Source organism: Elaeis guineensis, chromosome 5 (genome assembly GCF_000442705.2).
Source record: "Elaeis guineensis isolate ETL-2024a chromosome 5, EG11, whole genome shotgun sequence".
Lineage (NCBI taxonomy): Eukaryota > Viridiplantae > Streptophyta > Magnoliopsida > Arecales > Arecaceae > Elaeis > Elaeis guineensis.
The window spans coordinates 29,931,122-29,955,975 of record NC_025997.2 but is presented as its reverse complement, the minus strand read 5'-3'; the positions used below and the strand labels follow the sequence as shown (position 1 = coordinate 29,955,975).

The 24,854-nt window shown below is 44.9% G+C and overlaps 1 protein-coding gene, 1 long non-coding RNA gene and 2 other non-coding genes across 5 annotated transcripts; 3 read left to right on the top strand and 1 right to left on the bottom strand.

Annotated features, from left to right (window-relative positions):
• Window positions 1-16,275: 16,275 nt before the first annotated feature.
• TRNAN-GUU (transfer RNA asparagine (anticodon GUU)) lies at window positions 16,276-16,349 on the top strand. Its single transcript has one exon. It is a non-coding gene; the product is annotated as a tRNA-Asn (tRNA).
• A 62-nt stretch (window positions 16,350-16,411) lies between these two features.
• Window positions 16,412-16,483, top strand: TRNAQ-CUG (transfer RNA glutamine (anticodon CUG)). Its single transcript has one exon. It is a non-coding gene; the product is annotated as a tRNA-Gln (tRNA).
• Window positions 16,484-17,220: 737 nt separating this feature from the next.
• On the bottom strand, window positions 17,221-22,339 carry LOC105045302 (BTB/POZ domain-containing protein At1g03010). 2 transcript variants are annotated; one of them, XM_073257825.1, is made up of 4 exons: window positions 21,727-22,339; window positions 20,381-20,451; window positions 18,691-19,949; window positions 17,221-17,984 (listed from the first exon to the last, which is right to left on the bottom strand). In XM_073257825.1, the coding sequence occupies exons 1-4, from the start codon at window positions 21,816-21,818 to the stop codon at window positions 17,445-17,447; spliced, it is 1,962 nt and encodes a 653-aa protein (XP_073113926.1). In that variant the 5' UTR covers window positions 21,819-22,339; the 3' UTR covers window positions 17,221-17,444. The 2 variants fall into 2 exon arrangements, with proteins under 2 accessions (XP_073113926.1, XP_019706078.2); XM_019850519.3 differs by having other exon boundaries at window positions 17,227-17,984; window positions 18,691-19,881; window positions 20,385-20,451; window positions 21,727-22,333.
• Window positions 19,456-21,322, top strand: LOC140858138 (uncharacterized). The gene is made up of 3 exons (XR_012141482.1): window positions 19,456-19,596; window positions 19,687-19,905; window positions 20,957-21,322. It is a non-coding gene; the product is annotated as an uncharacterized lncRNA (long non-coding RNA).
• Window positions 22,340-24,854: the final 2,515 nt, after the last annotated feature.

Below are 24,854 nucleotides of genomic sequence, written 5' to 3'. Positions count from 1 at the left end.
GTCGGGCGTTGGTCAGGCGGGCCTGACAGTCAGTCGGCGTGGGAGGATCGGTCGGTATATTCCAACAGTTGCCCCCCTCCACTCCTGAGTCGGATGGTGTGCCGGCCAACATCCTTGCATGGGCGGCATCGTCAGGTGAGAGGAGTGGATATCCATCGTATTAAATTCTCACTCTGATAATCGTACCATTGCTCGGCCCGGTGTCAGGTGTCTTGTGAGTGTCAGACGCCTCGTCCCGTCGGGGTCGGACGTTTCGTCCCATCGGCGTCAGACGTCCCGTTCCGTCGGTGTCAGACGTTCTGTCTCGTTGGGAATGAAAACCGTCGTTCCCGTCGTCTCCTCGGGGATGCGAAACGTCACGGCCTTTCCGCCACGTGGCAGGCGGCCATTGGGCCGGATCCGTTCGAGCGGATGGGGGTGACGTGGCTCGATCTGAGGACGGGTGCGTCGAACCATCGGGCCGAAGGATGGTCCGGATGTCGCCACGTGTCGCGATCTGGGAGATCCTCATCAGTCGTGCTTTCATCTCGGCCGTCGGGGGGCACTATATATACAGGGTGGCCTGCATCCGGATTTTCACTTTTTCCATTTGCTGTCGAAACTCTGCCCGTGTGGTCCCCTGCCCCAGGTAATTGTCTCCGTTTTTCCTCTTTTTAGGAGTATCTCTTTCTCTCTAGGAGCCTTCTCCGTTGGCCATCTCCCTCCTTGCCTCCTCACCGTTCTCTTCCCTCTTCTCCTTATCTTCTGTCTTCTGTTTTGATTCATGGCTAGAACATCTCCAAGAGGAGGTCGGTCAGGAAACCCGACTGACGACCCTCGGTCGACTCCGGAGGTGGAGGTCTTTTCACTTTCGGGGCCGAACGTCGATCGGCTCCGGGAGCAATATTGTATCTCGAAGCAATTTTGACTGTTCGCCCCTGGGGCCAACGGTCGGGTCAACGACCCGCCTGAGGGCCAGGTGGCCTTTTACGTTGAGAACCTCCGGGCCGGTCTTTGATTCCCGTTACCGGAGTTCGTCCGGAACGTGTTAGACTATTACGGGCTATGTCCGGCGCAACTTGCGCCGAACTCGGTTCGGCTAATAGTCAGTTTTGTCCTGTTGTGTCGGCTTTTGCCGACTATCCCTCGGATTTCACTCTTCCGAGCCTTTTTTGTCCTCCGACCCCACCCTAAAGTCCGAGGGTGGTGGTACTTCAATCCTCGGAAGGGGCTCTCTTTCATCACCGGTCTTCCATCGTCGATTCATGGATGGAAGAACCAGTTCTTTTTTGCCTCTTCTTCTATTCCTTGGGGGTTCCCTGCCCGTTGGGGGAATCTCCGAACCCAGCCGAACGAGAACAGTCGGGTGGAAGCCAGGGATCGGGAAGACTTCCACCGCCTGAAAGATATCTCGGTGCCGAAGCAGAGGGAGCTCGTCACCGAGCAGGTCCTGTACGATGTCGGTCTCAGCCCGGTCCCTCGCTTAGGTTCGTTTTCCGTCTTCCTCCTTTCTTCTTTCCTTTCTTTTGTGGTGCTGATCATCTGTCACCGTTTGCAGATATGCCACCGAGGGCGAGATTGATGGCAGCCGACGTCCGGCAGTACGCTGTGCGGAAGAGGCTGGCGCAAGGGGCCGGACCATCGCGGCCTCCCAAGAGGCCTCAAGTAGCTCCACCGAGCGAGCTGGCTGGGGTGGAGGCGGAGCCTGTCATCGCACTGTCGGCGCCGACGGTGCCTGTCGAAGTCCCATCCGAGGGACCATCGGTCGAGGGAGCAGCCTCGCCCGAGGGGCGGACGACCGAGGAATCGGTCGAGGACGTGCCGGCAGCTCAGCCGGCAGAGGAGGTTCGGGAGGAGGCGCACGAGCCCGAGCAACCCGCGTCTGCTACTGCCGTACCTTCAGGAGGGACTCGGTCAGGCTCAAGCGTGCCCTCCTTCTCTGATATCAGGGCCTGGGTATCCGCACGGGGGAAGGCCCCGATGGCGCCCGACGATGAAGGAAGGTCGGCCGATGGTGGGGCGTCGACCGACTCTCTACTGCCCGATGGAGCATCGGCCCTGGCCAACCACGACTTGGCCAGGAGGCTATGCCAAGCGCTCATCCTTTCGGCCGACATTGAGGCCATGAAGAATCAGCGTGTCTCTGACATGCTGTCTTCGTTCTACCTGACTATGATCTGGGTAAGTCTTCTTCCTTTCCGTTCTCACTACTGTTTGTTGTAAGTTCGATCTTCTGACGGTCGGCTTCGTTTTGTGCAGCTGATTTATAACATATCCGAGCTGGAGGTCGGATATCGAAGATTCGGCGACATGCACGCGGCCTGGAAAGATAAGGCCGCTGCCGTCGAAGCCGATAAGGTCATACTGGTCGACCAGCTGCAGCAGTCGGTCGACCGGGAGGCCCGGCTTGAGGGGGAGATCTCCCGTCTCAACGAGGAGGTTTCCCGACTCACAGGCACCTTGGCGACTTTGGGGACCGAGCTGCAGTCGGCCCGGGACGATGCCAAGCGGAAGTCCCGAACCGTCCGTCGGCTGCGTCACGAGAGGGACAGCTTCGCCACGGAGCTCAAGTCCGAACGCGAGCAGCTCCGAGCAAGTCTCGGGAACCTCGCTAAGGCCGAAGAAAGTCTGTCCATTGCTCAGGCCGACGCGGACATCGCAAGGGCGGAAGCGGAGTCGGCGAAGGAGGCCATGGGTCGGGCTGTAGAAGACTTCCGGGACTCTGAAGAGTACCGGGAGGAACTTCTGGAGAGCGGCTTCCTCTCGTACCGAGTGGGGTACGAGGATGCTCAGGAGGCCGTCCGGAGCTTGTACCCAGAGCTCGACCTCGGCAGCATCATTCCGCCAGAGTCGGAGGCCCCAGCTGCGGAGGAGATGGCTGACCCATCGTCGGGAGGTCGCACCACCACAGCGGAAGCCGAAGCAGATGCGGAGCAGGCCACTGAAGGTCAAGCGGCTCCGACTCCCGAAGCCCGAGTAGATTCGCCGACCATCCCCAATCTTTGCCCTGTGGAAGAAGCCGATTTTGAGGACTAGTCGGTCTTTTATTTTTCTTTACTTCTGTTTATCATACTTGTATTCGGGCTTCGGCCTAGTTTTGTAAACTTGGCCCGAATCTTTAATGAAATCGAAGTTAGTCTTTTCAACTTGAACTCTTCCTCTTTTGTATGTCGTGGGATGTGTTTTGTGTGATTCGCCGAAGCACTTTTTGAATGCGTAGGTCGTAGACCCAGTGCACTAGTTAGGACGTTCGGTAGGATCCCAGATAATGATTCGAGGTAGTCGGTAACGCACGCCACTGCAAAGGCAGAACGAATCCTGACTTTTGATTAGCCTCCCGATTGTCGTATAGCCCGACGATCGGGGGCTTAAGTCGAACATCTGTCGCCCGGTCGTGAGTCGGGCATGTCGAGTCGAAAGTCGACCGACCTCCGGGCATAACTCGATGGCCGGATCATCTCATAGGGTTTAGTAGTCAAATGTCGTTCGATGCATTCAGTCGAATGGCGTCCGACGCGTTTAGTCGGGAAAACGATGACAAGTTGAATTCCCATTACCCAGACCTAGGCCGGGTATTTACGTCACGCCGTGTGATAAACGGTGGTAAGCCGAATATCCTTCGACCGGTCGTGACCTGGTCGGTAAGTCGTGAACGCGACATTGGTCGCGTCGGCGTTTTGCCTTTCTTGGCCGGGGCTAAGTCGGTGAGTCAGCCGATCGTTTTGCCCGGGAGTTTGACTGTAGAAGGAGTGTAACTCCCATCATTGTGGATATATCGGCCCTTGTAAGCATCTGATGCATCATCGGCGATCGGACCGTTGGTCCCCAGTGGATCGTTAGGTTCAAGTCGGGACGTCGGGGCTCGCACTTCTTGGCGAGCGCCGACCCACAGTCGAAGAGTCGAGATTCCAGACTCCTAAGTTTGAAACCAAATACGTATTTCGAGTGAGGGGATACAGAGTTCATTGGTAGTACAACTTTAGGTTGTCGGCATTCCAGGTCCGGGGAATGGTATTTCCCTCCAGAGTCTTCAGTCGGTAAGCTCTCGGCCCGTAGGTGTCCGCTACCTTGTAGGGTCCTTCCCAGTTCGGAGCCAACTTCCCCTGGTCTAGAGGCTTCGAGACTTCTGCCTTTCTTAGGACTAGGTCCCCAGGCCTGAAAAGCTTTGGTTTGACCTTGGCGTTGTAATATCGGGCTACTTTCTGTCGGTAAGAAACCATGCGGAGCTGGCCTCGCTCCAAGCTCGGGGAGGAGGTCTAGGTCGGCCCTCCGACACTCAAAGTTGTCCGGCTCTCGATACTGCTCGACTCTAGTCGACGGTAGCCCGATCTCGAGCGGTATCATCGCTTCCGTCCCATAGGCCAAACTGAAAGGTGACTCTCCGGTGGGGACACGGGGTGTCGTCCGGTATGCCCATAGGACGGAGTTCAACTCCTCGACCTAGAGGCCTTTGGCTTCATTCAGTCGGGTTTTTAGTTCATGCAGAATGGTCCGGTTGGTCACCTCGACCTCACTGTTGGATTGTGGCTGTCCGACCGAGGTCAGTCGGTGCGTGATGTGAAACCTCGCACAGAAGTCTCTGAAGTCCTGGTTGTCGAATTATTGCCCGTTGTCGGTGATAATAGTGTGCGGCAATCCAAACCTGAAGATGATGGATTTCTGGACGAAGTCTTCCATCTTTCGCTCGGTAATTTGCGCTAGGAGCTCGGCTTCCACCCACTTAGTGAAGTAGTCGATGGTGATGACTATGAACTTTCTTTGGCCAGACGCTGGTGGGAAGGGACCGAGTATGTCGACCCTCTACTGGGCGAAGGGCCACGGGGCGACAATAGGGGTGATTTGGCTGGCTGGTCGGTGTTGTATGTTGGCGTACCTCTGACATGGCTCACACTTCCGAACCAACTCGGCCGCATCCTTCCTCATAGTGGGCCAGTAGTAACCCTGTCGCAGGACTTTATAGACCAAGGATTTGCCCCCCAAGTGATTTTCGCAGATCCCTTCGTGTACTTCTCTAAGCGCGTAGTCCGCGTCGGTCGGTCCCAAGCATCTGAGCAAAGGAAGGGGGAACGACCTTTTGTAGAGTCGATCATCCATTATCACGTATTGGGAGGCCGACCATCGGAGCCGTCTGGCCTCCGCGGGATCTTCAGGACTAATCCCGTCGGTCAGGTACCGAACAATCGGATCCATCCAGCTTGGTTCGGCCGTCAGTTGTAGCACCTCCTCGGCCTTGTCGATGCTCGGCTGCTCGAGATTCTCTACGAACGTTCGGCCCAAAGCGTCGTAAGCTGAAGTCGCTAACCTGGAGAGTGCGTTGGCCCGAGCGTTCTCCGACCTAGGAATATGGGAGATCTCAAAATATCCGAGGTGTGCCACAAGATCTTTCACCTTCTGGAGATATTTTGCCATAGCCGGGTCCCGCGCCTCGAATTCGCCCTTCACCTACCCACGATCAGCTGAGAATCGGAGAAGATCCGGAGGCTGTCGATCCCAAGCTCCTTCGCCATCCTCAAGCCGGCAAGGAGTGCTTCGTACTCGGCTTGATTGTTGGAAGCCTTAAAGTCGAATCGGAGGGCGTATTCAGTGACTATCCCATCCGAGTTGGTGAGCAGGAGTCCGGCCCCGCTCCCCCGAGCATTTGAAGCTCCGTCGATGTGCAGTACCCAGGTGGACCCGGGGTCAGGCTCGGGGATTACAGCTCCTCCGGGCTTCCCGCCTTCCGACCCTTGGTCGGTTGTCGGGCACTCCGCAATAAAGTTGACCAAGACCTGGGCCTTCAGGACGGGTCGTGGCCGGTACTTTATGTCGAACTCACTGAGCTTCATCGCCCATTTCGCCAGTCGTCCCGATGTGTCGGGTCGGCGCAATATCGCCCTCAGGGGCTGGTTGGTGAGGACCACAATGGCATGCGCTTGGAAGTATGGACGGAGTCATTGTGCGGACACGGTCAGGGCGAATATCATCTTCTCCATCTCCGTGTACCGAGTTTCAGCGCCGCGGAGCACTTTGCTGGTGTAGTATATAGGTTAATGAATTCGGCTCTCATTCTCTCGGACGAGCACCGAGCTAACCGCCTTGGGGGAAGTGGCCAAATAGAGATACAGCGTCTCTCCGACTTCTGGCTTCACCAGCAGCAGTGGGGAAGCTAGGTACTTTTTCAGGTCCTCGAAGGCTCATTGGCACTCATCCGACCAAGAGAAGCCCCTCACCTACCTCAGGGTCTTGAAGAACGGGAGGCATCTCTCAACCGACCGAGAGATGAATCGACTGAGGGTGATAATTTTTTGTTCAGCTGCTGGACCTCCTTCTTGGTGTCTGGGTGCCGCATGTCGATGATTGCCTTTATTTTCTCAGGGTTGGCCTCGATTCCACGTTGAGAAACGAGGAACCCGAGGAACTTTCCCGAAGTCACTCCAAAGGCGTACTTAGTCGGATTCAGCTTCATCCGGTGTCGTCGTAGAGTGCGAAAAGCTTCTTCGAGGTCTCGAACGTGATCTGTAGTCTGCGCACTCTTTACCAGCATGTCGTCCACATACACTTTCATATTGCGCCTAATTTGGTCTTTAAAGACCTTGCTGATAAGTCGCTGCTAAGTAGCCCCGGTGTTCTTCAGACCGAAGGACATTACCCTGTAACAGTAAAGGCCCTTGGCGGTCACGAAAGCCGTATGCTCCTCGTCCTCAGGCACCATCTGGATCTGATTGTACCCGACGAAGGCATCCATGAAGCTGAGCAGTCGATAACCGGACGTCGCATCCACCAACTGGTCGATCTTCGGAAGTGGGAAGCTGTCTTTCGGACAGGCCCAATTCAAGTCGGTGTAGTCGATGCAGATCCTCCACTTTCCGTTGGCTTTCTTCACCATAACGACATTGGCGAGCCAGTCGGGATAGGTAGTTTCTCTAATAAAACCCGCCTCGAGTAGCTTATCCACTTCCTCGTCAATGGCCTTCTGTCTTTCGGGAGCAAAAGACCGCTTCTTCTGCCTCACCGGCCTCATTGCTGGGTCGATGTTGAGTCGGTGTGTCATTGTCTCCAGGGGGATGCCCGACATATCCGCTGCCGACCAAGCGAATACGTCGGCATTGGTCTTCAGTAGCTTTACCAACTGTCGTCGCTTGGGGTCGGGTAATTGAGATCCGACCCACATCTTTCGTTCGGGATTCTCCGTTATCGAGATGGGAACGAGCTGTTCGGCCGGTTCACCCCGTTCTTCTTCTTCCGTTGGTCCAACTTGTCGACCGTCAGGGAGCTCTTTGATTCGTCGCTTTGAGTAGAGATCTGAAAGCATCGCCGGGCGAGCTGCTGATCCCTGCGCATCTCTCCGACTCCGTTTGTGGTCGGAAACCGAATCAGGAGATGATACGTCGAAACTATCGCCTTGAGGGCGTTTAGTCCGGGCCTTCCAAGTATGGCATTGTAGGCCGAAGGCACTTGGACGACCGCAAAGGTCAAGTGGACTGTGCTCTGTCGGAGTTCGGTTCCAGCCGTTACGGGCAAAGTAACTTCCCCTTCCACCATGACAGCATCTCCAGCAAAGCCTATCAGGGGTGTAGAGACTCTCTTGAGCCGATCGGATGACAGCCGCATCCGGGAGAAAGTCGAGTAAAACAAAATGTTCGTTGAACTTCCATTATCTACAAAGATTTTTTTACATCATAATTTACTATTGTTGTCGAGACAACAACAGCGTCGTCATGGGGAGTTTGTATACCCCGAATATCTTCATCTGTAAAAGTAATTTCGCCATCTGGGCGCAGCTTCTTCGTCGACTCCCCTCCAGCAAACGTTCCTGGGTCCAGTCGTTTGGAGATCATATTGATGACCCCGGTCGTAGGTTGGTTAGTCGTTGCTTCTTCAGTCGGCTGGGGTCGTCGGTCGGTGACGGATCGGGTCGGTGGGTTCCTCCAAAATTTGTCGAGATATCCCCGGCGTATGAGGGCCTCGATCTCATCCTTGAGTTGGATGCACTGCTCAGTGTTGTGGCCGTGGCCCCGATGAAATCGACAGTACTTTCGTCGGTCGAGGCCCTTTGCCTTTAGAGACGGAGGCCGTCGCAGATATTCTTCCCCTTCGATCTCCATCAAAATCTACGCACGAGGAGCAGAGAGAAGAGTACAGGAGTCATACCTGGGGCGCGTCGGTCTCGGACTCCATCGTCGGGGCGACCTCTGGTTCCGTCGCGGGGGTGAGACCCGACTGTCGGTCGGGGGCCTGCTAGGCTCGACAGGGGCCCGACCCTTCCTTCACTTCTCCTTCGGGCCCTTGGATTCAGTCAGACGTCGGTCGGAAGCTCCTTCGTCCGCACGCATGTACTTGTATGTGCGCTCCAGCAATTTGGCATACGTCCGGAGGAGGATCTTGTCCAAGGAGTATGTGAATCGGGATGCCCTCAACCCCTGCTTCATGGCCGAGATGGCCATGTCTTCATTGAGGTCCCGGACCTCAAGCGTGGCCGCGTTAAATCGCGCCACGAAGTGTCGGAGCGTCTCATTTTCTCCCTGTTTGAGGGAGAAAAGGCTGTCCGAGGTTCGCGGTGGCTTCCGGCTGGTGCTGAAGTGGGCTACGAAAGAGTGCTCGAGCTGCCCAAAGGAGTGGATGCTTCCTGATCGAAGACCAGAGTACAGGCTCTGGCAGCTCTGCGGAGCGTGGCGGGGAAGCCGATGCAAAGAAGAGCATCGGTCGCCCCTTGGATCGTCATGAGAGCCTTGTAGCTCTCCAAGTGGTCGACTGGGTCGGTGGAGCCATCATAAGGCTCCACATGTGGCATTTTGAACCGATTGGGGATCGATTCGTCGAGGATGAGTGGGGAGAGAGGTTGGACGGTCTGGAAGTCAATGTCGTTCGAGGACTTCTGTCCATCCACCTGCAGCTGGGCAAGCCGACGGTCGATTTCTTTGAACCTGCATTCGTAGTCGTCGAACCGTCGGTGCTGAGAGACCCCAGGGGTGGAGTCTCCTGATGAATCCGAGAGGGAGGCGAACGGTGTTCGCGGTCGCTTCTCCTTCCTTGCTCGCTCCAGCTGGGAAGGAGACGGTCGTCGGGACTGACGGGCATCATGCCGTGGCCGCCTCTCCTCCTCTCGGTGGGAGCGCTGTGATAGGTACTCCCGAGGAGGTGACGGAGACCGATGCGGGCACCGGTGGCTACTCCTGGAGGGCATCGGGTGTACCGCCGGTTGCCCCGCCGGCGAGGGTGGCAACCGGATCGGTTGTTGTTGAAGGCCCTTGACCACGTCCGTCAACACGGTCATCTGCCGCACGATCGCCGCGATCTGTGCCTCCGTGATCATCGCGGGATGCGGGGAGCTAGGTTCCGCCATGGAGGGTGGAGGAGAGGCCTCTTCCCGCGGGAAGAGCGCCTCGCCGATCCGATGACCCTCGACCGCTGAGCTCTTGTTCTTGTCATCTCGACAGATGTTTCGAGTTCCGTGGGGGTTGTAATCCCTGGTGCTGTCCTACCCCCCTTCCTAGCGCGCCAAACCTGTTGCGGTCAATCCCCTCATCGCTTGGTCGTCGGGAACGAGCGCCTGCAAAAGAAGTTCGCACTGACGGAGGTGACTCCGGCGGGGCCCTCCGACGGTCAAGTCAGAGAGGAGACTAGGCAACAGTAGAAAAGAATCAAGGGGCTCAACGAGAGAGGGTGAGAGCGAGAGCTAGAGAGGAAGAGTTCAAGGGTTCCGAAAAAATCTGCTCAACACTGTTGCCTTCCCCGATTTATAGTAGAGCGCGGCATGGCACCGTCATTAATGGTGCAGACAATGAAAGAATTGTCAAATCATCGAGGACTGTCGAGTCACCGTGAGGTTGTCAAATCACTGTGGGGCTGTCAAATCGCTAGGGTTGACCCATGCCTTAGGTGGGATAATGCCCCAAGGCGGCTGTGCCGCATGCCGTTGTCAGGATCGATAGTCTCCAGCAGTCGTACGACGTTTGAAGGAGCCGACTGATTGTATGTCGGTGCCTAGTTGAGGGATGTCGGGCGAACCCCCAGGGACCCTCCGATGGTCAGTCGGACGGACACCCAGGGACCCTCCGACGGTCAGTCGGGCGCCTTGCAAGAGTCGGATATTGGGTTCCCCAGTCCGGCTAGTCGGGGGGAGAGAGAGTCGGCCCGGCCGACATAGGTTCGGTCGGGCGACGTCGGCAGTCGTCGGTCGGTGGAGTCGGACGCTGGTCAGACGGACCCGATAGTCAGTCGGCATGGGAGGATCGATCGGTATATCCCAACACATGTTATCAGTGATGGATCCTATGCCCGATGCATGCCATCTATTGGTAGTATTTTTGTTCTCAGTGCAGACGATTGGGAATTGCGCAATTATTCTGTGTTTTTCTAATAGTACGGAGCAGATGATCGGGTAAGATCAACTGCTTGTGTTAATCCTCGTAATAATTTTCGGAAATTCTAGAGATGACGATCTGCGCTGTTAATGAACGTCTCAGCCTCTGGTGGGTAAGCAGCTAGGAAATGACTCCAGCTTAAACACATTTTCGAGTTGTGCGAGAAATAAAAACGAGCTCGATGTTAATAGAGGCTGGTAAGACTATGGCTTTTGGGAAGGCTGCCGACAGGTATATCCGGCTATGTCTGTCTTCGCTCGCTTCCTTTGAATTTTTGGAAGAAGAGAAACAAAATTACAATTGAAGGGGCTTATATTTGTTGATTAAACAGAAAGAATGACCTAGGTTATGGCTCAAAGAATATTTGTTCGATTATAGAGAAGCCAGTGAAGGGCTTGTGCCTAACAATAGATTCTGCCTGCTCATTCGTTTATTAAGGTCAGAAATTAAGTGAAGAAATCATTTGCATCAGTGGTGGCAATTTACTCCATCCCATTAGGCATCCAATCTGACTTGATCCGGTCCTAATAAAAAGAATTTTGTGTCACCCATTTAGAGTTAGTGGCAAGGATGGTTTTTATTCTAAAATCCGTAGTGGATCTGGAGCAGGTGTGGATATTGATAATAACTGCCTCCAACCTGACCGGATTATGATAAGCCTTTTTCACTAAGTGGTCCCTCCTCAGTCCTCACTATGTGCTTTAGATCCGGATTATATTCTTTACATTATTAATTCAGGGAGTTTATTTTTCTTCCTTTTTCTTATATACCATAAGGTAGCAAAAGTCAAACTATTTTTTATGATTATGCTGATAATGATAAAAAAGTACCATAATCTGTTATGAGAAAAATTTGTCATGTGAAAGACTAAGTTATTCATTTTTTTTAGACGATTGTTTTTCTTAATTTAAGAAATATCTACCTTTCTAAAGAGTAATATATCTATTTGTTGTTTTTTTTATTATAAAAAAATTTAATTTATTACATTCCATATCTTTGACTTTTATTTTATCCAATGTCATGTAAAATATTAAGAATTGATTTATATTTTTTATTTATTTAATTTATATGTAAAAAAATTAATTTTGCAGTTTTATTTGCCTCGACCCATCCCAACTCACTCTAACTCAACCCCGCCCCGCTTCATCCTGAGGTAACTATGGCATAGGTACAGATACATGATTCCTCGCATGCATATAATGACTTTAGGTATAGTAATTTATATCTTAACCTATCAATTCGACCAACAAACAATCCACTTTAAGTTTAATTTTAATATAAATAGGTTTGGATCATAAATAGATCAATCATTTAGACTCCTTTATTAAATAGGCTAAATTTTGTTTTAGATCTTTAATATGTTTAACCTATTTTGATCTATTTAACAATTGGATTGGATCATGATTTGATTCATTTAATCTATTTAAAAAGTATTTAACCTATTTAAAATATGCTTATCCTATTTTTATCTTATTTAACCTGACCCGATTAACTTGTTTAATTTATTTAAATATATTTAATCTATTAAAAATTTACTTAACTTATTTAACCCATTTAATCTTATTCGATTTTTTTAGCAAAATAAGTTATAAGGGCCGGTTCAGTTTACTAGTTTAATAAACAAGCGAGATTCTTCTCCATCTATTCTGATCGAAAATTTTGTTGAACAATAGTGTTCAATAAATTGGAAAGCATTCTTCTCGGAAGATCATGGTGTTGATCTAAGTTTTTAGGAGAAGCCATTCTTAGAGGAGGAGATTAAAGAAGTGGTTTTCAGTATGGCCTTGAACAAATCAACAGGGCCTGACGGGTTCTCATCCTTATTCTCCAAAAGATTCTGGTTCATGTTCAAAGAAGACAATTCTTTGCTGCAATACATGAGGGCTCTACTGACATCGATAGACTTAATTATGCAAACATTATCCTTGTCCCTAAGAAAAAATGCAGTACAAGCATAAAAGACTTTAGACTGATAAGCTTGATGAATGAGATTCTAAAAATCTTCTCAAAAGCTTTGGCCAAGAGGCTATCAAGAGTCATTGGGGCACTTGTTTCAAACAATCAATCAGCATTCATTCATTTTAGGCAAATCTTGGACAGCTTCACTTTGACCACCGAGGTAATGGCCGATTGAAAAAAAAAAAAATCAAAACACAAGGGTCTCCTCCTCAAACTAGATTTCAAGATGGCATTTGATAATGTTAATTGGAACTTTCTGTTAACTTTGCTTAGAGAGAGGTTTTGGCCCCATTTACTATTTTTGGGTTAGCAGCTTGCTCAAAACCACCAAGCTAGCTCTGATTATTAATGGTAAATAGACAAATTGGATCAAAGAGCGTAAAGGACTCAAGCAAGGCGATCCTCTGTGACTATTACTTTTTCTATTAGTGATAGATATTCTATAAAACATTTTAAAATTAGCTGCTGACAATTGGATAATTGAGGGTATCAGTTTGCCTCAAACATTTGGAATGTATCACTGCTGCATTTAGCATGCAGATGATATCTTTATTCTTCTGAGAGCTTCCAAGACATTTATCTCCAATGTTAAGTCCATTTTGTACTCATTCAAGCTCGCTTTAGGTTCAAAGATCAACTTTGAGAAGAGCTCATTACAGTCGTTGGCATTTCTGATAAAACTTGTCATAGCTTCACAAAGATATTAGACTGTGGAACATCTACTTTACCTATCCAATATCTGGATTTTTCACTCCAATAATCCAAGCCAAATGTAGGAGACTGGGCATTTTTAATAGACAAAATTGAGAAAAATTTGCAAAGCTGAAAAGGAAAGCACCTTTTACTAGTTGGCAGACTCATATTGATCAACACTATCCTAAGTTCCATCCCCATCTATTGGATGTCATATTTCCTACTACCTCATCAAGTAATTCATAGGATCAATCAAAAGAGAGTTTTTATGGAGAGGAGATAGAAAGTGCTTGGATGCTTATTGCTTAGTAAGCGGGGATAAAGTATATTGACCAAAAGCTCTAGAAGGTCTTGGAATCATCAACCTCAAGATGTTCAATATTTGCTTACTTCTTAAGAGATGGTGACACCTCTACAACGAGCCTAACAGCCCAAATCATCAATTTGTTCTTAATATATACTATAGTAGTAGACCCCCAAGCAATCAAGAACCTAATAACATTCCTCAAGCTTCAGCGATCTGGAAGAGCATCCTCAAAACTCAAAGATTCTTTAGAGAAAGTCGCAACCATCTTGTAGGTAATGGCGAGGTAACTTCGTTTTGAATAGACCGATAGATAACAACTTAACTTCTCAAAGAATGCTTTCCAGATTGTCTCTTCTTTCAATTGACCAAAAAATTTTGGTTACAAACTTTTTTTCATTAGGTAACAGGAGAGCCATTTTCAGAAATATTATCAACACCAATGGAGAAATTAGAATTGCACAACTGATGAATCTTACCCAGCCATTCTCTCTTGGGTATGAATTAGGCATTGCAATTTGGAGACGGTCAACTAATGAGCCTTTTATGATGGCACAGTGCTATAATTTCTTATCGTATAGAGGTATTTGTTCTTCATTTGCAAGAAAGATTTGGGCTTTCCCTATTCCATTAAAAATCAAAATCTTCCACTAGTTGCTATTCCATAATAAGATTTCAACTTTAGAAAACCTAAGCAAGCGACACATTTTTGCACCCTTCTCTTGCCCTTGATGGGCAAGTCAAGAAGAATCTATTGATCATTTATTTGTTTCATGCAATTTTGCTTCAACAGTTTGGCATCAGGTACGAGCAAAATTAATCTCCAATTTAATCAGAAAAAGATCTCGCAGCTCTAGAAGAAGGATAATTTCCAACTCCTCAATGCTTGGAATCAAAGCTTCGTTTACCATCATGGCATTGGGTTTGTTAGATGATTTGGAAGGTGCAAAATAGAAGAATTTTAGATTTGAGGTGTATCTTCCAACTGCTACATTTAGCTTCTTTGTTTCTACATTCGAAAGTTGATTCTCTTCAAACAAATGGAATCTGAAGGGTAGCCTTCATTAGATCTTGGCTGAAGTTGGTCTATAAATTCTCCATCTGTATTTTCTCTTTTCTATTGGCTGAATTACTCACCGATCTCTCCCCTACACTTCCCTCTCCTCTTCTAGCTCTTGGAATTTTAGTCGTTCGATCCTCTGTGGATGGCTAAAAGGTTTATTTTGGTATTTCTACTCCAGTACATACTTTGATTTAATAAACCTGGGTGGCATGATGTCCCAACTTTTATCAAAAAAAAAAAGTGAGATTCATATTTGAATTTTTTAACTTGGTTAATAAATAGGTTGGATTTGAATTGACAAATATTTTGCCACCCCTAAATGGCATACTTAACCTATACCTGCCCTATTACCATCCTTTATCATCTGGATCAATCAATACAAATTAAAGCTTATACTTTCTATACTCTATTTATCTATATACGATCTTGGATGATCAAGAAGGTGCTAATGGTGGTCAAAAGTTATGGATCTAAGTGATCAAGAAGGTGCTAATGGTAGTGATATCGGTACATTATATAAAAGTGATCACTTGGTGGTTAGCTTATTGCAAGAAAAATCTAGGTTTGATTATCTCTCAATTGTTTAAAGAATTATTTTAAGTTGATGGATGAATTCCAATGAGTCTACATGCAGCATATAGTCGATAAAGCTAGTTTGATGGCTTAATGATATATCAATTACTTCTTCGAATGCAATCACTTAGTTACTACCCTATAGCTTTCTTTTAATGTAGTGGGAGTTTCTATTGGGTGCTCAACTAAAGAGCTATTTGGAGTCCTGTAGGTAGAATTGCATGTAATTCCAGCTGCAAATATAGACTAATTCATGTACTTAGAGACGATAAAGAGAAGCACTACAACTTGAATTGTATGAGGCTTTTATATGACGTCCCAATTATCCCATACCCAAAAGTCCATGTGATGAGCTATAGTTGCTCCACTCGACTAACCTCCTAACCTTATGGGGTTTACTTTCTATGCCATAATCTCTTTCATCTCTAATTCTACTGAACTTTGCCTCCTAATCCGATTGCCCTACCCTTAACATGCCACCACTATCTCTCTCCTCTCAAGTGCCCCACCTAGCTTGCTACTAATCCCATTGTCCCATCCTCGGCACCATATCTCTCTTCTCTCTGCGCCGCCTAGCGTCACCATCTATTTTTCTTTGGTGTCCGAAGCAACCTCGCCTTCTACAGCACCAACCGCTCTTGCATTACTATCTTCCTCTTTTTTTTTTTTGAAGTTTATTAAATCAATCTCAAATAAACACATATGTTGAAATTCAAAAATAAAAATATTTAAAATTTCTATCAAGCCATCCATAAAGTAGATCCAATATGAAAATGGTTCATGAGATCCAAAAATATTAACAGCATAGTGATGATAGATGATCAACAACATGGATTCATTGAGGACAATGATCTAATGGTGAAAATTCCCACCTCATCTTCAACCCTCTCCTAACTCTCTGGATAAATCAGCACCCTAATCTTGTCTCTCACTGTATAAACTAGTGAGTTAATCTAATATAACTCAATACATTTGCAATTCTAGTTGTATGCATTTTGAGCTATAGGTTGAGTGGCATTAAATTACATCAAAGAGCCTAATAAGTATTTCTACTAAAAAAAAAGCTCATAAGTAAGACAAATTCTTGTATATATTTAATTTACAATAAATATTATAGACTAAGCAATAAAAAATATCATGGCGCTGCAACAACCCCAACACATCTACCTTTACAAATAGATTTGATCATGGGCCAGATCTTAAGCCTAAACTATATTCATTTTTGATTGGGCTTCATATTGAGCATATTTAAAACTTGATGTTTTCTGTATTTAAACTTGGCCATGATTAGCTTTACCTAAATTGGTCTATTATTGAACTTTCTTTTAGAATAAGTTTAATTTGCAACCCCCATGCCAGCTGCTGGAGTAGCTCAGCTGGTTAGAGCGTGTGGCTGTTAACCACAAGGTCGAAGGTTCAAACCCTTCCTCTAGCGCTTAAGTTTTCGAATTGGTTTATTTATATTGTAGGATTTCTCAAGCCAACTTCATTGTAAGCGGTTCCATGGTCTAGTGGTTAGGACATCGGACTCTGAATCCGATAGCCCGAGTTCAAGTCTCGGTGGAACCTATCAGATTACCCTACCTTTTTCCTTCCCCGTTCCTCTACCAGTTGGGATGCTTCCCAACATCCTCGCCTTGGTCACCACAACTTTCATCTCTGTTGGTACTTCTCCTCTCCTTATATAACTTCAAAGTTCAAACTTGGTGATTTCATGGAGGTTTTTCTTTCCATTTGTTTTTTTTCAGCGACATGCCGTGTAGGATAAATCAGTACATTGCTAATTCCAGCTAGAAAAGTGGGTCTACATTGATGTGATTGCAATGTGTTAAGAGACTGCCCATTGTGAACCATCAGCTGAGGTGCAACAACTGTTATAGTTCCAAACTCCTTGACATGTTCATCCCCAAACAACAAAAAGAAGAAAAAAGGACTCCTAAATTATTCCCTTTTGATCAGGGAATAATTTTGTTGGAATTAGGTGGGGTTGGTGAATTACTTGAGGTAAAGAAAAAGGAGGTTATATTCTGCATTTTTGGTAGGTAAAGAAAAAGGAGGTTATCATCTTCTGTATCTCATGATAGCCAGATCCCTTCTACAATGACTAAACCAAAATTACTGTGTTTTACTATGATTCCATTTCTTTACATATGTTTTTCCCTGAAAAAATTGATCTCCATTTCATGAATATCTTTGATCATTTAGCATTTTCTTCTTCAGATTTAGGGATGTTTCGTATTTGCAGCAAACTAGATCTGTTTTTCCAAATAAGTTTCCATTTTAGATACTCTTCCAAAAATCACATAGGATTACCATGACAGATGCAGCAAGATGATATTTACTTTGTACATAGATCCAATCCTTTAACTATTTCTGGAACATAGTCTTTTGAATACAGAATTGACTACATTTCTAGAGTGTTAGTGCGAAACAGAATAGAAATTTCATGCAAAACAAATATTTATCATCAACTGTATAGAAATCAACACAACCACAAATTTAGACACTGAAAACCCATGCACTCACAGCCTCAAGAAATGGAGTGGCGCCGCCTCTTCTGAAACAGAAACCGGGCATCTGAAGCAGCCTTTGCACGTATAGGTTTGACATCCTTCATCCGAAACAGTGCATTCAGCTTACCTAGCTTTTTGGTGAATGATCTGAGTAATTTATTAGCAGGATTTGCCCGAACAAGCTCCTGTTTCATCGAGGCATGATCTTTCTCTAAATCAGTCAGCCTCATCCTCATTCTTGCAACCTCAAGCTTCAGTTCCCTGTTCTCTCTCCTCACTGATGCATAATTATCCCTTGGGGAGATGGCCCCACTCCCTACTCCACTACCTGATCTTTGAGGATATTGACCATGTACCAAACCAAAGAAGAGCTGATCATGGTTCCCATTCATAGCATTTCGAAGCCTGATCTGCTCAAAGTACAAAACTTGTACTGCCATTTGCACTGGTAGCCGCTCATTTTGAGCTGCATGGCTGCATGCATCTTGAGACAGCTTCTGGCAATCTATGGTTTTGCATAGGCGGTAGCGTTCTGATTCCTTGATGTTGGGATGAACCTGAAAGTTAGTTCATAATCAAAAATTGTAAATTCGTCAATATGATCATTGCTGGTTATCAGGGCAGCAGTCAAACCATATAAAGAAAAATCATAACCAACAATTCTTGTTTTATTTGTTTTGGCAAGAGCTTATCATCAGTTGAGTCCTTTACTAATGCAAATTAGTTTCTTGTAAGGGTTAATCTGGATATAGGTTTCCAATGTGGCAACCTTAACCTGCAATCCTTGTCCCACCTGTATTGCATCAAAAAAATTTCATGAAATTTAAGTGGTAAAAGGATTCCAGAAAAGCACATGGAATATGTGCAACAAGTGATGAGAACTGAGACCTTGGAATGGAGGTAATTAGCCCTATTATCAAATCAAGCATTTCTAGGAAGCTCAAGACTTTGGATTTCTGATTACAGATGATGGTCTGCGAGACTTGATTTGTAGAATTAAAACAATAGGGATTAAGAAAATAAGTGTTTGTTGTTAGAACAGTAGATGGATTCAGTTCTGATATATTCTGATGAAATTAAGCTAACAATTGAACAGAAAAAATTAAATCAGAGAAACTAAGCTTATATACATGTTGGCAACAAGAGTTTGAGCATTATCAGGCTTGTTCAAGGAAACTGAGTATTGTTAAGCTTATTCAAATAACTAAACTCCAGATTTGCTATTATGCGAATAAGATGACTCACTGATGCGAAGAATGTTACCTTTAGGAAGATATCAACAGCTCTGTACAGACCATCATTAACTACTCGTGCATGATCTGGGAGTAGCTCTGCCAGCGCAATAAACTTTGATGGCGTCAAGTTAGAATCCAGTGCAATTTCTGCAAGATAACTATCCATAAGCTTTGATACCTTGAGTATCAAGCTTTGTTTTGGAGAACTTGGACTGTCAAACTCATAGCAACCATCCCTGTCTTCCCTCAACTGAGACCCGTCATCCTCTTCCTCATCCAAATTCACAAAGATGGAAAAGATCCTTGATACTGAATCTGTGTCATATAACAAATGATGCCCATTGTGAGAGTTGGCTGGGATTAGTATGTCTTCAAGAATAGCTTGGTCTAGCTGCCAACCAATTCTTTTCTCCAAATCTGCTTTGCAGATGGTTGATGCTGAGACCATCATTGCAGTCTTCAAAAGACCTGAAAGAAATGCCATTGGCACTGGGGACCTTCTCGATTGGGCTGGAAGTAGGCTGACTATAGCTTCTACAATGACCTTTTGTTTCTTCTGTGTTTCCGCATCTGAGAAGCTCCCCTTTGATGTTTGAATGTCTCTAACCAAGAGGTTTTGGAGAGAGTTGTGGGCATAATTGATCAAGATCCTGCTAATGCTGTCCTGTTTGAGACCCTTTGATTTCATTGCAGAGAGGACTCTTTGAAAGAAATCTAGGTTTAGCACTGCTAAAGCCTTTCCCCACCAGTCTGATGGGGGCTCTACCTCTACTGTCATTGGTTTAAGGGGTAAGTTATGCTCAAGTTTGGACAAGCCAGATGTCAACTGCTCTTTGCAGACATTGGTTGCAATCGCTGTTATGATTCGGTTGACCAAATTAATCTCTTCTGCTAGTGGAAGGAGGTTCTCACAACGGTGAAGAACAGATATAGAGTATGCAATGTTTGGGATGACTGTTTCTTTTATGTAGATTTCAGTCCGTAGTTCCAAGTTTTTTTCTGTGAATTCTTCAGTCATTTGCAGATAGTGAGCTGTGCATCGCAGCATGGCCACATTTGAGAGTGTGATTTCTATGCTCACACCATAGCAGAATTTGGCCGCTAGTTCAAATGCTTCTGCTCCACCTGGAGTGCCTTGGAGATTTATGCGTGTCACCTTTGAATCTTTTGCTTCGGATAAAAGCTTTCGAATCTTTCCACTACGAGAGACCAGAGGGAACTGTAGAGAACAATGGCCACTGTGGTAAGCATTTTTCAACAACACTAACAATTTAGCATTAAAATTTGGCAGTAGCTGCAGTTTTATTTTTTATTTTTCTTTAATAGTGCATCAAAACTGAATATCTTGAATCCAAAGACAGAAGGATTATGGAATTATGATTTCTGAAGAACTTAGGAAATGATAGTGCCTCAGGGAACATTATAAGTAAAATTCATATTATATCTATAAAGAATCCCTTATCTAGTGTAGCCTTTATTGTGTGGATGTGATCTAGGTAAAAGCACCAACAATTAAAAGAATGATATAACTAAAGCTTTTACTTTCCCTGGTAAAAGATAACATGGACATTATTGCTCATTAATGGTCTTTGTAGAATATGTAGTAACAAAAGATGCTTAATTGGAGATATAACTAAAGCTATGTGGGATCTTAAGAACAGCTACAAATCAGGCAGAAGATTTTTGCTAGAAGAGAGAAGAATTAATATGATTTGTTCTCACCTTGTGGAGAGCAAAGCTCGACGTTCCAACTTCAACTGTGAGATCACTAGAAACATCTGAAAGGGGCCTGTAAGGTGGATGAACAGATATATGAAATTATAATTAGTACGAATCATTTGACAACTGCATGGTTGACAAACTTGATTTTGCTATGATGATGAAGTTGGTTATGTGAAGAGGCAAGACTCAAATAAAACCATTTTTTGACATATGATCCTAACCAAATCTGCATTAGATTCTGATAAATAAAAAGTTCCATCAAGATCTTGTATGTAAAAAAGTAAAGTACATTCAAGAGTTCTTCTAGCCCATTTGTTAAGTAATATGGTGACGATCAATTCAGTGACCAAAAGATGCATGGCTGTATTAGTTATAAATTTTAGCATCAGTCTTTTTTAAGGCAAGGGAGGGAAATCCACTCTAATTCATTGTTTTGTCTAACCATTTCTTTCTATAAAAACTTGTCGAACTTTTGCTTTATGTCTCATCCATCTGTTACTTCTATAGATTTTCATTATGCTATGAACTGTTGTCTGTATGTAGGATGCTAACAATGCTGCAAATCAATGCAGGTTGCTTGTGGAGTTTGTAACAACAAAATTTGTGAAGGCAGTTGATTTCTGATGTTCCATAGGACTCCACCTGAATTTGGGGGAAATCTCGGGTAATGATTGGCTTCTTCCTTTTGATTAATATCTGTCTAATTAGTGTCATTTTTTCTGCTCTCTCTCTCTCTCTCTCTCTCTCTTCTAATAAGTATCTGGAAGTGCTAGAAGATTCAAATCACTGAATGTACTCCATGAGATGTAGCATGCAACTCGTACTTTTTAACCCTTTGGCGGATGGCTTAGGAGATGAAACACAATATATTAGTTGGCTGAGATATCAGATCACATAGTAATTTCTAATAAATCTCTGATAGCAGTTGAACTTTTTTATATTGATTTATTTACCTGGGACTGCAATGTTTCCTCACTGTTATACATATCTTAATATAAATATTCGTAATATTTGCATTAAGACAGACAGAAACACACACACACACACAAACATCTCATCACACAATTTATGGATAGGACTGTCACCTTTTTTAAAAAAAGAAAAATAAAGAAAAGAGAGAACTATTTCCCTGAAAGAATAAAGAGATCATGGAATAGAAATTCCCTCTAACAGCCTTTCTCAATGTAAACAAGTCCATGGAACAAATTACACCTGGGATGCTAACTAAATTACATACCAGAACAAACAACTCAATTATGGGAAAATGAATAGAAAACTCAATATTTAGTACTTGGAAGGCTATTAATTTCAGAAGAAGTTCAGAAGAAGAAGATAGTGTTACCATTCGACGGCATGCCGGGTGCTTAAACTTGATCGAAATGTTCTTTTCCCTGAAACACTCTGCTTCAATTCAGTAACAGTAGCAACCCCCATCTCTCTCTCTCTCTCTCTCTCTCTCTCTCTCACAATTAGAAGGAAGAGCACTGTTATAAACTCTGATGCAATTGGATGGAAAAGAGGGTGTGCAGGTTCACGCTTTCAGGAGTGTAATGTGTAGGTGGAGGGAAGCGTGACTCTTATGAAAGGGTGTGGGGTTAGACTCTGGAGAAAAGCTGTGAGTTTGATGAGAGAAAAAGGTTCTTACAACAGTTGGGTACTTGATGACAGGACGGCTTCTTTGGCTGACTTATCCTTTTACATAGAAGAAATGGAAGAAAGGTAAAAGTTAAAATGCCGATCTTGTCAAAGAAGCCCCTTTACAAACTTATATTAGAGACCAACTCCTTGTTTAATCACTTACTAAGAAGGTTCCTCCTATGAAAAGTCAAGTCATTTCTGGTAATGCCACTTGATGCATGATAAATGGTGGCATGTGCTGCTAATCTTCTTAACGAGACTTCAGAACTAGTTAATAACCAATGGAAGTAAATGAAGTTTCAGGGGATTTTTTTCCTTCTTTAAAAAAATTCCAGTTAAAGTTGTGATTTTTTTCCCCTTGTAAGTGCAAATAATTTTAGTTTTGTCATTTAATGACCAATTGTTGATTTTGGCTTTGATTTCATCTCTTCTCCTCACCTTATTAAAATCTTTGAAGTTCTGCATTTTTTTTGATAATTAAGCCTTAAATGCTCGACATGCATGTCCCATGGGTCACTGTACGCATTACACTTTATCTAAGTTAGCTCCATGTTTCCACACCATGCACATCATCTTACTTTGTTTCCACATTTCCCTTTAATCTTGCAATACTTAAGAGTACTGAAACATCCTAACAGAATTTAAACCTGTGATCTCCACCAAACAGATGAAGCTGCCAACCACTTGGGCTAAACCATTATTGGTGTCACTTTCTAAGCTCCCTTTTGCTTTCCAAACAGATCTGGTTTCCTTTATATTTTTTAATCATCTTTCTTTATTTTTTCATATAGTATGAATATTCAACTTTAGGTTTTCAGATCGTAAGTAAATTGGTTCAAATAAATTGAAATGCCTGTTTATTTGTTTGTTTGATTAGTGTGATGGAGAAGAGAAAAATAAGAGAAAATAATGCACACCAGGCAAGCTAGTCTTTAACAGATAGTGTTTCTTCTTCTTCTTCTTCTTCTTCTTCTTCTTCTTCTTTTTTTTGTAAATAATTTTTGAGCCAAATAGTGACAATGTCGCAATCATTCATCAGATAAGAGAATGGGGTTTTCAGTCAAGGCAAGAAGATGATTAGGTTTTCACAAAAATAGAAATAGGTTACAGGTGTTAATTGTCAAAAGTTTAGTGGCTTATACGTAGATTCAAAGTTATTAGGGAGTTAGAATTCAAAGAAATGATGGAATAAAAGAAGACAAAGGTAGGGACAGCCATGCCTTTCTTCCATCTTTCAGGCCTAAAGTGGGGGTTGGGGTTAGTGGGGGGCTTGGGGGGCCTTTCATGACATCTAATTGATTACTATTTGATACATGTTGGTTGTGGTATGCAGGATTCCTGTGGGGTTTCTGGTGCTTTTTTAAGAAATGCTATCATAGTTCATGACTAAGCCTACAGATATAAAAACTTTAAAGACAATAAAAAGAGAGTGAGGCATGAAAGAGAAAGTAAAGCTAATCTTAAACAACAAAATTGGGTTCACTTTAGAGCTCATTTTCTGGAAAGTTTAGCAGGCTATCATTGAGGTACACCAGAATTATTTTGTTATGGGGCAGGTATTGTACATTAGACCCTTACCCTACACTACTTGTATTGATTAATGGCATGCCGCTATCGTAACATCTTACCCTGTAGAAATTGATCGGAACCAACCGATGGTGATCAGAAGACTGTGAGGGGTTGGTGGGAGTTGGTAGCATGGTCTTCGATAGGTGAGACAGGTACAGGAATGGTCTCCATTGTCACAATTAGTGTGACCAAAGAAGCTGATGTTGGAGGAAGGAGGGGGGACAGGGGTTCATAACAAGGGGGTGTGTGTAAATTTTCCACAAGACATGGGTGGGAAAGAGGTGATGGAATCATTGGGATGGAGGAACATAGTGGCCCTCATAATGGCGGACCGAAAAGAGACATGATGATAGTTTGGCCTCATAGTTTGTTACTGTTTTATTTATTGCTTGATTTTGCTCAAATGATTGCACATCAAGTAAAAGGCTGAAGATGATCTAGCCCTTATATTAGCATGCAGATGTTTTGTTCGCAAAGTGGGTCTACAAGATTATAAAGTAATGAACTTTATTTTGCTCTAATGTGAAGTCCTTCAAGTCTAAAATTGGACACTAGACTTACAAATAACACATTCTATTGGACGCACGAACCATTGATTGGTACTCATTTGAGATCCTTGGCCCTCCAACAATTGATAGGGGGCTCATTGGTCTATGGGAGTGCAATGTATGCATGACTAGAAAGGATTAGTATTCAAAGTGCTATGCAAAAAGGGATTATACCATCATTTAGGGATTGAATTTTCTGCAATTGTGTCAAGGTAGGGACAGGGGTGCATCTTTTGCACGAAAGAAGGGTTCACCTTCCTTCGCATGAATCCATCGTGGATCATCAGCTGTTCGCTTTGTGATTGGAGTTTGGAGAGCTTTTAGATCTGTGCGGTAGGTGATCGAAAGGTGGGTTCGTGTGAAGGGAGGTTTCACCTTCCTTCGAGTGAAAGATACAACCTGTTTCCATTAGGATAAGGGATGATGACATGCAATTATGTCCTTGCTGAATTTGGAATTGGACATCACATTGGCAAGAGAACACATTGACTAATGTTTTGCAAATGGGACACCGGGCCAGACCTGGCATGGTTACTTTTTGGGTCCGGATCTTGGACCAGGCTCAATTTGTCGGCTGACGAGGTCAGGTCAAGTTAGGCGGGGCCTATGAAACTTTTTTCGGACCCAAGAACCCAAGGCCAGAATTGGGTCCGAGTTGACACTACGCCAATTCTGGCTTGTAACTTTTGCAAGCATTTAGCAATTTTTTATAGCT